At 43.2% G+C, this 13001-nt stretch overlaps 1 protein-coding gene across 1 annotated transcript in view; it reads right to left on the bottom strand.

Annotated features, from left to right (window-relative positions):
- The window catches only part of LOC137759766 (ELKS/Rab6-interacting/CAST family member 1-like), a 137516-nt gene extending 131509 nt beyond the window's left edge, over positions 1–6007 (bottom strand). Inside the window, 2 exon segments of the mRNA XM_068536383.1 lie at positions 5075–5235; positions 5868–6007. Coding sequence (XP_068392484.1) covers positions 5075–5235; positions 5868–5988 — 282 coding nt within the window. The 5' untranslated portion in view covers positions 5989–6007.
- Positions 6008–13001: the final 6994 nt, after the last annotated feature.

Below are 13001 nucleotides of genomic sequence, written 5' to 3'. Positions count from 1 at the left end.
ATTAGAGAAATGCAAATCAAAACTACAATGAGATATCATCTCACACTGGTCCGAATGGCCATCATCAAAAAATCTAGAAATAATAAATGCTGGAGAGCGTGTGGAGAAAAGGGAACACTCTTGCACTGTTGGTGGGAATGTAAATTAATACAGCCACTATGGAGAACAGTATGGAGGTTCCTTAAAAAACTAAAAATAGAACTACCATACGACCCAGCAATCCCACTACTGGGCATATACCCTGAGGAAACCATAATTCAAAAAGAGTCATGTACCAAAATGTTCATTGCAGCTCTATTTACAATAGCCAGGACATGGAAGCAACCTAAGTGTCCATCATCGGATGAATGGATAAAGAATATGTGGCACATATATACAATGGAATATTACTCAGCCATAAAAAGAAATGAAATGGAGGTATTTGTAATGAGGTGGATGGAGTTAGAGTCTGTCATACAGAGTGAAGTCAGTCAGAAAGAGAAAAACAAATACAGTATGCTAACACATATATATGGAATCTAAGGGAAAAAAAAAAAGGTCATGAAGAACCTAGTGGCAAGATGGGAATAAAGACACAGAGCTACTAGAGAATGGACTTGAGGATATGGGAAGGGGGAAGGGTAAGATGTGACAGGGTGAGAGAGTGGCATGGACATATATACACTACCAAATGTAAAATAGATAGCTAGTGGGAAGCAGCCGCATAGCACAGGGAGATCAGCTCGGTGCTTTGTGACCACATAGAGGGGTGGGATAGGGGGGGTGGGATAGGGAGGGTGGGAGGGAGGGAGATGCAAGAGGGAAGAGATATGGGAACATATGTATAACTGATTCACTTTGTTATAAAGCAGAAACTAACACACCATTGTAAAGCAATTATACTTCAATAAAGATGTTTAAAAAAAAAAAAAGAAAGAAAGAAGAACAAAAAAACCCCAAAGTTAGCAGAAGGAAAGAAATCATCAAGATCAGATCAGAAATAAATGAAAAAGAAATGAAGGAACGATACCAAAGATCAATAAAACTAAAAGCTGGTTCATTGAGAAGATAAACAAAATTGATAAACCATTAGCCGGACTCATCAAGAATAAAAGGGAGAAGACTCAGATCAATAGAATTAGAAATGAAAAAGAAGTAACAACTGACACTGCAGAAATACAAAGGATCATGAGAGATTACTACAAGCAACCATACGCCAATAAAATGGACAACCTGGAAGAAATGGACAAATCTACAATCAACATTGTGAAAATGACTATACTACCCAAAGCAATCTACAGATTCAGTGCAATCCCTATCAAACTACCAATGGCATTTTTCACAGAACTAAAACAAAAAATTTCACAATTTGCATGGAAACACAAAAGACCCTGAATAGCCAAAGCAATCTTGAGAAAGAAAAATGGAGTTGGAGGAATCAGGCTCCCTGACTTCAGACAATACTACAAAGCTACAGTAATCAAGACAGTATGGTACTGGCACAAAAACAGAAATATAGATCAGTGGAACAGGATAGAAAGCCCAGAGATAAACCCACGCACATATGGTCACCTTATCTTTGATAAAGGAGGCAAGAATATACACTGGAGAAAAGACAGCCTCTTCAATAAGTGGTGCTGGGGAAACTGGGCAGGTACATGTAAAAGAATGAAATTAGAACACTCCCTAATACCATACACAAAAATAAACTCAAAATGGACTAAAGACCTAAATGTAAGGCAAGACACTATAAAACTCTTAGAGGAAAACAGAGGCAGAACACTCTATGACATAAACCACAGAAAGATCCTTTTTCACCCACCTCCTAGAGAAATGGAAATAAAAACAAAAATAAACAAATGGGACCTAATGAAACTTCAAAGCTTTTGCACAGCAAAGGAAACCATAAACAAGATGAAAAGACAACCCTCAGAATGGGAGAAAATATTTGCAAATGAAGCAACTGACAAAGGATTAATCTCCAAAATATACAAGCAGCTCATACAGCTCAATATCAAAAAACAAACCACCCAATCAAAAAATGGGCAGAAGATCTAAATAGACATTTCTCCAAAGAAGACGTATAGATGGCCAAAAGGCACATGAAAAGATGCTCAACACTGCTAATTATTAGAGAAATGCAAATCAAAACAACGAGATATCACCTCACATCAGTAAGAATGGCCATCATCAAAAAAATCTACAAACAATAAATGCTGGAGAGGGCATGGAGAAAAGGGAACCTTCTTACACTGATGGTGGGAATGTAAATTGGTGCACCCACTATGGAGAACAGTATGGAGGTTCCTGAAGAAACTAAAAATAGAGTTACCATATGATCCAGCAATCCCACTCCTGGGCATATATCCAGAAAAAAACATAATTCAAAAAGATACATGCAACCCAGTGTTCACTGCAGCTCTATTACAATAGCCAAGACATGGAAGTAACCTAAATGTCCATCAATAGATGAATGGATAAAGAAGATGTGTTTTATATATTTATACATATATATGTATACACACACATACACACACACACACACACACACAATGGAATATTATTCAGCCATAAAAAGGAATGAAATAATGCCATTTGCAGCAACATACATGGACCTAGAGATTATCATACTAAGTGAAGTAATCCAGACAGAGAAAGACAAGTATCATGATATCGCTTATATGTGGAACCTAAAAAAAAAAAAAAAAAGATACAAATGAACTTATATACAAAACAGAAATAGACCCACAGACATAGAAAACAAACTTATGGTTACCAAAGGAGAAAAGAGTGTGGAGGAGGGATACATTAGGAGTTTGGGATTAGCCACCACTCTCAACAGCATGTTTGGATAGACGATTAGGCCTGAAGTGCTTAATTTGTTAAAAGAAAGGTATTAAACAACCATTTTATTAAGATATGAAAATGAGAGACAACAACAAGGAGAAATTTAAGTGCAAATTAAAGCAAAGACTACTTTAAAAACTTTAAGTCAGTAAATCTGCATGACAAAAAACTTGTAGAAAATCTAAGAACAGCATGATGCTGTAGTAGTATCTCCTGAGCAAATGAGGAAGGTGATTTAAGAGACAGGTCACCTGTCAGAGCCAGGTTTTAACACCTTATTTCTAGAACTTTTATTTAATGTTTATTCATCAAATTTCTATACCACTTATAAATTCTCTGAATACTTTAATTACTCATCCCATGCCTTAGTGTGTGAGTGTTTGATCTTACCAAAAACAGTTTTGCAAATCACAGTATTTTTCTGAAATGTAATCTCTAACCTGGGTTGGCAAGGGAAGTCCATAAGAAAGTTTAGTACTGTGGTTCCAAAAATAATAACAATAATAAAAAAAAAAAAAAAATCACACGCAATTCCCTTTTAATGGTTTAAAGTCAAGCATTCTTTAAAAAAATTCTTTCATATCTTTTCAAAGTCCTAACAATAAAGGAAAATTCCTTTACAAATCCACCACTGTTTTGCTATAGACACTTGAACTGAGTGGGAAAGATGTGACAAGTCAAGTCAAGATATTGGTACACAGAGAAAAGGAAACAATACTCCTATACCGTTGCTTTAGCAGGGCCTGTTTGTGCTTAGGAGTATCACATCGATACCGTGTATTCCCGAATATTATACCCGTCCTTCCTCTATGTTCTTATCATCAGGGATAAAACCTTGTCTTCAACTGCTTCTACTAACCTGCTCGTAAGAAGCAAACTTTCTCATCACGATACTCAGAACCCTAAATTCCCCCCGTTCTCCCTGCGTATCAACCTATTTCTGGCTCCAGTATCTGTCACTTCCGAGAGCACATCACCTGCAATTCTTTTCTGAAAGATCAGGCTCTCTTAACCTCCCACTGTGTCCTAATAATCCATAAGCACAGGGGACACCCCGATATTTGTTTCCTCAACTCCTGGGCTGCCGTCATGATATCAAAACAATCATGCCCCATGAAAATTCATGCTGAGGTGTCATGGCAAGATCCTCTGCTACTTTGTAATTCTCATATTCAACATGTATTGATAGTTCAAAGTAGCAGAAAAGAAGAGGGGATGTTAGCTTCAAGCACTGGCTGGGCTCAGAAAGACTGTTTACTTTAGGTCAGAGAGAGTGCGTATTTATTGCAGAGAAGAAGGAACTAACAGAAAGTGAGCAAAGATTATGTGAAAGAAAATTAATGGAGACAGATTGCAGAGGAGGGAACCAGAGCTTAAATCTGTGATAGAAATAAGAAGCGAGCTTGGTGAAGGAGAGACAGTATCTCCTCTGAGTCAGAAGAGACGACGACAAGAACACAGGTAACTGCTGAGGTGATGAAGGTAACTGAGGGGTCCCAGCATAGACTTGGTTTCAGTAAAATGAGAGCAGGACAATTACACAGGGGTGGGGATTGGAGTGATGGAGAAAGTACTAAGGGACTTAAAAAAGAGACATACTTGTTCTGAAGAGAAAGAAACCAGAACTTTTCAAAGTCACAGAGGAGAAAAAGCAGCAGCTGTATTCTGCACAGCAGATATATACAGCCTTCACAACAGACTATCTCAAGGAAGCTGCAAGATGCCTGGAAAGTACGAAAATGATGTAAAGAATGGTTCTGCTAAAAGTGACAATTTTGTCAAAACTGACTGGAGAGTGTGGCAAATGTTAATGGTGAAATATGGGGGATGGGTATAAGGAGGTTCACTATACTATTCTCTAGTTTTGTGTACCTTTGGAAATGTTTATAATAAAAAATGTTTTTAAAAATTGCCTAGCCATCGTATGACCTCAGGAGCAATGGTTATCTTCCTCAGAAAGCTCAACAACTTGCCAGAACTTTCCAGAAGGTTTTAGGAATTTCAGAGACACAATTGCATACGGATACATACACTCTAGAGGACTGCAGAATTCAATGACAGGGAGGCAAAAAAAGTTTCTAGTTGACGAGGATTTGTCCCAAATTTGTTCTAAGGAGTGAGAAACACAAGTGAGCATTAAAATTAGGCTAAGTGTGTCAGGCGTGACAAACGGGGCCAGAAGATGAAAGCGATGAGGACAAGTATTTCAACTAAGCATATGCCTGAAGAACAATATTATAAAACTTACTTCATCTCCAGAACTTCCTCTAAGTGTTTTCTTCTCTCGGCCCGAAGGTTGGTCACATGAGTTTCCTTCTCTGCCAGTGACTGCTGAGTGCAGGACAGCTTCGCCTTCATGGACTCCAGCTCCTGTTTTACCTTCTCCATGGCCATCAGTAACTCCTCCACCTACGATCAATACAGAAAACACAGAAACTGAGCATCTGGGTCAGGTATAGTCAGAGGAGCTGGGCAGTGGGCAACGCCTGGGTCCACAAAATTGAAGACACACCCATCAAAAATTCTGTACTCTCGCAGGATCAAACATAAATGGCAGTTAAAGAAATACATCTCTCATCTTCCCTCCACTATAATAATTCTCAGTTTAGGTCCAAAAAACCCTCATTTTCTTTTTGACAAATGTAAGGGCATCAGAAGTAACAGTGTGCCAGAAACAATCCCTTCGAAGGAATTTGTTTGGAAACAGTCCAGAAACTTCCATGCAAATAACAAAATAATGCAGATAAACATATAAGGAGCAAAATCATAATAAATATTTCTAGAACGATTTTAAGAAATAAAAGCCATAAACCTGACTAATAACAGATGCAGAATAAACATAAATGAGTCATTTTTATTCGTTCACACAAAGATTCTTCTGTTTATACCATTACAAAGAATTTCTTGTTAAAGAAACAGCTAGAATTCAATCGGATAATTTCCTGCTCTAAAGCTAGGTAGGTAGAGATTTTCTGAGGAAGGCAGGAAGAAAAGAAAAAAAAATATGACCAGATAGAGAAGACAGAATGCTTTTAAAAGACCTGTAAAGGACTTCCATGGTGGCGCCGCCCGCGAGGACGGGGACGGCCGTCCGCGCCGCCCTCCCTCCACGGCCGCCGAGGCGAACCGCGGACAGGCCGCTGGCGGGGTCTCCCGGGCCATGCGGGCAGCCCGAGGGCCTCCGGGCGGGAAGCCCACCTGTCCGCGGGCGCCAGGCTCCTAGGGGCGGCCCGCCCCGGGCTCTGCGTGACTGGCCCCCTGAAGCAGCGGCGGAGGCGGCGGCCCACTGTTTGCGCCGCATCGCCTCCTACGGCAAGCGGGAGGAGACAGACGCCGCCCGCCCGGCGCCTGCCGTGTGCGCCCGCGCCTGCCCGCAGCACAGAGCCCCCGCCCGCCAGCCCCCAGCCCCACGCCCGCCAGCCTCACCTACGGCTCCGCCCTGCCCGGGGGCGCGCTGCCGGGACCCAGCCAGGGCCGTGAGGAGGAGCGAGCGGAGGAGAGCCGAGGGGCCTAGCGCCAGCGACGGGCGGGAAGCTCCAGGCGCCGCCCGACCCCGAGCTGCCGCCACCGCGGCCCTCTCACCCTGCTCAGGGGTGCCGCTACCGCTGCTGCCCGGGCGCCGTCGCCGCCGCCGACAACACCACAGCCACAGCTCGGCCGGGACGCCCCACGTCACCGCGCGCCACCCCCTGCGAGATTCTCCAGCCCCGCCCCGGGCCGACGTCAGCGCGAGCCCCGCCCCCGCGCGACCGCGCCCGGTCGGCGTCCCGAAGCCTCCGGGGAGTGCGACTCGGGCGCGCGCGGGCCTCGGGCACTTTCCGGGTGTTGTCTTTACTGTGATATCTTAGTTAAGTCTAGTGGGGTGTCCCCCCTTTTTAAAAATTACTAAAGTATGTCATTGTGTTAATTCAACATTAATACTAGAAACAAAAGTGAAAATTCCCATAGCAACAGCTGCTCTTTTTCTATGCTACGTTTATGCTTTTAGAAGTAGTGTAAGAGCTGTTAAATGTGCGTTTTGCACATACTGTGTAAAACACATTGATGGAGAAAGAGCAGGGAATGAAGTATTTTGGCTAATCAAATAATAAACAGTGTATTGATTATCAATGTTCAGAGAAATATAATGTAATAAAGTAGATTAAGCATAAAGGTTATGTGGAATATAGTTTACTTCTATGGCTTTTCAAAATGTGAGCCTGGAGGTGCTGATTCACTCATGTATTCATTCAACAGTTATTTATTGAGTATGGTTCTGGGTACTTTTTTTAGCCTTTGGGAATACAGTAGTGAACAAAGCTGACAAAGATTCCCACCTTCATGGAACTTAACCTTCTGGACACCTTCTTGGGAAATGAAGAGGAATTCAGCAAAGGAGATTAATAAGAGGTTATTGAGGGAGGAGGAAGACCAGGAGAATGCGATGTACTAGAAATGAAGGAAAGGAAGTTTTCAAGGAGGAGGGAATGGTCAACTGTGTCATTGTTTAAAGATGTGTCAGACTGTTGGGTAAGAAAGAATTCTGCCTGATTATAATGCCTAATAACAGAGAAATGACTAAATGCTTTTTAGTGTGAGATGAGACAAATGTAAGAATCTTTCAGTTTTTTACTTCCTTTGACTGATTTTTAAAAACATATATATTTCATTCTTTATTCTTTTCAGAACAAAATATGCAACCTGGGAGTTTATACTTGTACTAAGGAGAGGTATGACACTGTTGTTACTAATTATATGTACACTTATTTTTTTAATACATGTATCAAATCAGAAGTTATAAAAGTATACAGGGAAAAAAATAAGTCTCTTCTGTCCCATCCAGTTACTCCTGAAGGCAGACACTGTTTCCAATTTGTTGTTTTTCCTAACCAGTGAAATTTTGTGCAGTAACACGGCATTTAGCTATTTTAAAATTGCATAAATATAACAAGTATTTTTATCCCCTATGTATTTTTTTTGGCAGGCTTAATATTTGTTTTTATAATTTAAGTCTAGCTACCTGCAGATCTTTTTTTTTTTTTTTAAATAACAGCTTTATTGAGAGACAATCCACATACCATACGATTCACCCATTAAAGTGTACAATTAAATTCTTTTGGTACATTCATCACCACGATCAATTTTAGAACATTTTCATCCTCCCAAAAAGAAGCCCCAAACTCATTAGCAGTCATTCCCCTGACCTTTGGTTTTAAAGCTCTCTTTTTTTAAAAAAAAATAATTACTTAATTTATTTTCGGCTGCGTTGGGTCTTCGTTTCTGTGCGAGGGCTTTCTCTAGTTGCGGCGAGCGGGGGCCACTCTTCGTTGCGGTGCGCGGGCCTCTCACTATCGCGGCCTCTCTTGTTGCGGAGCACAGGCTCCAGACGCGCAGGCTCAGTCGTTGTGGCTCACGGGCCCAGTTGCTCCGCGGCATGTGGGATCTTCCCAGACCAGGGCTCGAACCTGTGTCCCCTGCGTTGGCAGGCAGATACTTAACCACTGCGCCATCAGGGAAGTCCTACATGGGAAATTTTTTAAAATATTTCCTAGAAACCACCAGACTCGTTGGCCAGTGTCACATTGACACTTAGAGTTGTAAAGGAGGATGGGTTTGGGTTTGGGTTTGGGAATGGGTTTATTACAACTGGCCCAGACCTCCACGCTTCATCCCTTAGGGTTAAAAGAGGGGCCCCCCTGCTCCCTAAGATCAAGGGTTCTCCACCCTAGCTGAACAAAATAGCAGTCTCTTAACGGGAAACAAGTGGGGATAGCGGGCAATGAACAATGGGCCACGGCTGCGGGTGACTGTGTCCGTTAGCTTTAAGGCCGCCACACAGGTCCCAGCAGTTTCTAACAGTACATGGGATGCCTATCACCCAGCAACCTTGACTGACTAGCAGTGGCACCCTGGAAATGCTGTGTTGGGAAGTACCTACCAATGAAGTACTTGTAGGACCCCAGGAAAGAAGAGCTGTGCTTTACAGCACCGGCTATGACCCAAATAGCCAAGGAGGTAGCAAGCAGCATGATATCTGTACCGCAGATCTTTTCTTGTAGCTGGAAAGCCCCAGCCAGTAATGGCAATTCCTATTTTCTTCCCTCTGGAAGATCAGTCCCAACCGCACTACCCCTGCTTCTGCTTCCTCTGAGTCTGAATGTCATCTGCCCACATTGAGGAGGAAAGGAGGAAGCCCAGGAGAGGCGTAGGCAGGAGGAATCCCACATTCCTCCTGACATCTGATTGAAGCACAGGTAAAGTGAGTCTTATGCTGTCCTTACCGAGTTCTAAGTATGAGGGACTGTACTGCACACGCAACCCCAGAATAAGCACTGGAGATAAACCGACTTGCAAACTTTGTATCCGAAAAATCGCCTCAAATCTGAAATCACCAGTATTTCTACGCCATGTTTAGTGTCTATTTTTACGAACCAGTTTTCGAAAGCACCATCAGCAACAGGTCTAGAGCGTTCCTTTCCAAACCTGAATATTTTTAAGCAAACTTTTCATCTTCCTTAGCTAGATGAGTTCAGGAAAAACATTTCATTGATTAAAAGGGCTGCATTACAAAGGTTTGCCCCAAGACAACACAAGCTCCTCGAGAGCAGGGATTTGGGGCTGGTTTGCTCAGTGTCCCCAGCATCTACCCCAGGTGTCCTTACATCAAAGCATTCCATAAATATTTGTTGAATTAATGCCATCGCATGACCGGCCTTCTTGTGCTGTGTGATGTGAACTGCATGACTTTCCCCCTGAGGATTAAGATATTGATGGAGCATCCTTCAAGATCAATGGCATGCCCTAGATGAAAGATAGGGATGTGCAGGAGGAAACCTTGCCAGTCAAAGCTATCGATCTATTCAGTCTTAAGTGGAAACTCAAGAGACATGCACCACGGGAGCTGGTTGTAGGCCCAAAGCCACAGCTCTCCTTACAAGGAACTGTGTCATGCTAGGAAGTCACTTAACAATCAGAGCAGACATAAGTGTCAGGCCCTATTCCCAGTGCTTTGTGTAGATTACCTCACTTAATCTTCACAACAAGGCTATAAAGCAGATTCTGTTACCATCACGTCCCTTTAACCGATGAGCAAACTGGGGCACTGCGTTACATCACTTGCCCAGTGTCACATACAGAGCATCAGAGCCAAAATGTGAACCTGGCAATCCGGCTTAAGTATCCGTGTGAATAACATCTGCATTGTGTGGCCACCTGGGCCTCCCAGGACCTCTGGGATTTCAGTTTCCTCACTGTCTGGGGGGCGGGTGCAGACAGTGAGGAATGATGGATACATCAGGAGGCTATCAAACCTTCTCAGCTGCTTGATTGCTTTTTGAAAAGAAATCTTACTTGGCTAGTCAAATTCATAGAAACAATGTAGGATGGTGGTTACCAAGGGCTGGAGGGAGGTGAAAAGGGGGAATTGTTATTGAAAGAGACTAGAGTTGCAGTTTGCAAGAGGAAAAAGTCTGGAGATCTATTTAACACTGAGTATACTTAACACTACTGAGCTGTACACTTAAAAACAGTTAACAAAAGTTTCCAACTTATGTATTTAACCACAGGAAGGGAGGAAAGGAGGAAAGGACAGAGGAAAGGATGGATGAAGGGACTCTTACCTGGCAGCTCAAGAAGTAAAACAGAAGTGGAACTGCTGAATCAGTGGGAAAAGGAGCCCAAGGTTCCAGCCTCTCGGCTTCTTTCCCCAGATCCTCCCACCAGAACAGCCCCTCGGGGAGATCATCAAAGCAAAGTTTTAAAACCACTAAACAGGACAACTTCTCAATTCTCTTTAAGACAATTTCAAAAGCCGCGGGCCCAATCACACTCTCAAAAGTCTCCAGCTGAAAAGCCCTCCTGGCCCCTCAAGGCCGAATCGGTTCACACTCACCACCATGGTCCTTGAGATTGTCCACAATGTAGCCCCAGTGTAAGTGTCCAAGCTCACAGAGCACCGCCGTGGCCCCCTGTACTCAGAGTTACTCATCACAGCGGTCTCTTGAGCCTCTGTGCGCTGCCTATTTCATCCTTGTTTGTGGAGTGAGAGCTGTGTGCTCACCCGCCGCCCCAGCTCAGAAGGCTGTTTCTAGTCCCACCTTAGTTATGGGCGAGGCGCTATATCTATGCCACTGTCACCTGCACAAGGTGCCCAATTCCCCCACCTCGTCTGTTCTGGGGGCTTAACAAGTATCCAGGACTCTCAGATGGAAGGGTGGAGAGGGAGTAATTCAGAAGAGACTTAGGCACAGGGGAGCATGATGATACCCCATCCCTCCCTATCCCTCAACCAGGGTGCTGAGCCATGGTTCATGATCAGGGAGAGAATGAATGCTGGGAAAGCAGCCAACGCCATAACCAACTTGTAGCAATGAGGGCCAGAGAACTGAGACGAAAGTACGTGGGGGCCACTGGCACATACTGTTCAGTTAAAAAAAAGAAAAGAAACCAGGAATGCTAACTAAAGGACAGAACGATTATCATCTTTGACTGTAAACCTCTCTCTGCATCATCCTTGGGTCCTAAAGCGACCTATTTCCATCACATGCACATTCCACCAGCAGCCGAAACTCACCTCAGCACCCATGCTATATTCTGACCCAGTTTACATGGAGCTGACTGAAAGGCAAAGAATAAGAAAATGAGGCATTTGAAAGGGAAATCCATGCTTCCTAGTTTAGAGCTGCACAAACTCCTTTGCCCACCACAGGAAGGGATTAGGCTACTCAATCCGAGTAACCCATTTCTCTTTGTTTGGGAACATGGTGATTCTATTCAGAGGGTATAAATAAGATAAAGGACCCACGCATACTAGATTTTTCATTTGGCAAGCAGAATAAAAATCTGAACCTATACCTGTGGGAAAATAATCAATTTTTCATAGGCTTATTATAGGCTTCACAAAATCTACTGCACACATATTTTTAAAAGTAAGAAAGCGGCTTTTTAATGATACTTAAAATACATGGCATGGCAAGAATTATTTAAAATGTGTTTCTGAGGCCTGAAGTTTGGTACTGCCTGCTAAAATATAGATGATTTGGATAAGGCTGTCTTCTCGGGATAAACCTGAGACCTAAGCGCATCTTATCATAAAACTAATAGGAAGGTTGGTATTCAGGCAGTTAAGTAATTGGTATAAATCCTCCCAAGATATTAGATCCCCTGAACTCGCAACAGTTAGTGGTTGTTCATTGGCCTGTGTGCATTAAATAACTCCCCTTAACCCAGAGGCCAGCAATCCACTGTTCACATAAAGTCAACACAAAGCAGAGCAAGAGGAAGCAGAGCTGAATCCAATAGATATATGACCACGACTCACCCAACAAGTGTTTTCCGAGCAGCACGCCAGGCCTGGGAAAGTGGACACGTGATCCACGGGGTCTGGATGCCCAGTCTCGATCCAAGCAGATTGGCTCCGTTTTTATGAACCATCGGCTTGATTGTCCACATTGGTGGGCATGCTTTTCGCAGGAACACATTTCTGTTCTAAGCGGAAGGCTATGCGCCTACACCTGTGACCAGCCCTGTATGAGGAGTGTACGTGCGTGTGTGCGTGTGTATGCGTGACTGAATGAATGAAAGATTTTTAAAATGTCTACATAAAGCAGATCTAATATACGAACATCTCCATTTACAAAAAGGCTTTCATTTTTTTATCATGCAGCAAGTCACTGAAATATTACACTATTTTGTGTCCAGCAACTCCCTTCAAGGAGCTATGAAAACATGAAGCATCACTGATGTCAGAAGTCACAGTCTAGCCGAGAAGACAAGTGACAGACCCGAAACAGAGACCACAGCAAATGTCTGACACCAAGTGTAAAAGCTTCAGGAGTTCACAAAATCCAAAGTCACTAAAAGCCCAAGTTGCTGAGAGGACTTGGAGCAGTGGGCGTTAAGAAGGGCAGCAAAGATGGTAGGCTTTAGATTACCAAAGGGACGGAGGTGGCGTTTCACGGAGGTACAAAAAGCAGAAGCAATGACTTAGAAGCAAAAAGAAGCCTTCTGTTTGCCGATAGCAGTGACAGCACCTGCCCTGATCAGAGCCACAGGAAACAGGGCTCATTATAGGGTGGGGACTCGTTATGAAGGGGTAACAAGCTGCCCAGAGAAGTTGATTTGTTACATTAGGGAGTCATTTTAGGATCCTGAATGGGAACAACCGGGTGTTCCTTCCGTATGGTGAGAACTCACCC

The sequence above is a fragment of the Eschrichtius robustus genome, chromosome 2 (assembly GCF_028021215.1).
Source record: "Eschrichtius robustus isolate mEscRob2 chromosome 2, mEscRob2.pri, whole genome shotgun sequence".
In the NCBI taxonomy this organism is placed as follows: Eukaryota; Metazoa; Chordata; class Mammalia; order Artiodactyla; family Eschrichtiidae; genus Eschrichtius; species Eschrichtius robustus.
Note: the sequence above shows the minus strand (reverse complement) of the source record. Positions and strands in the feature narration are given on the sequence as shown.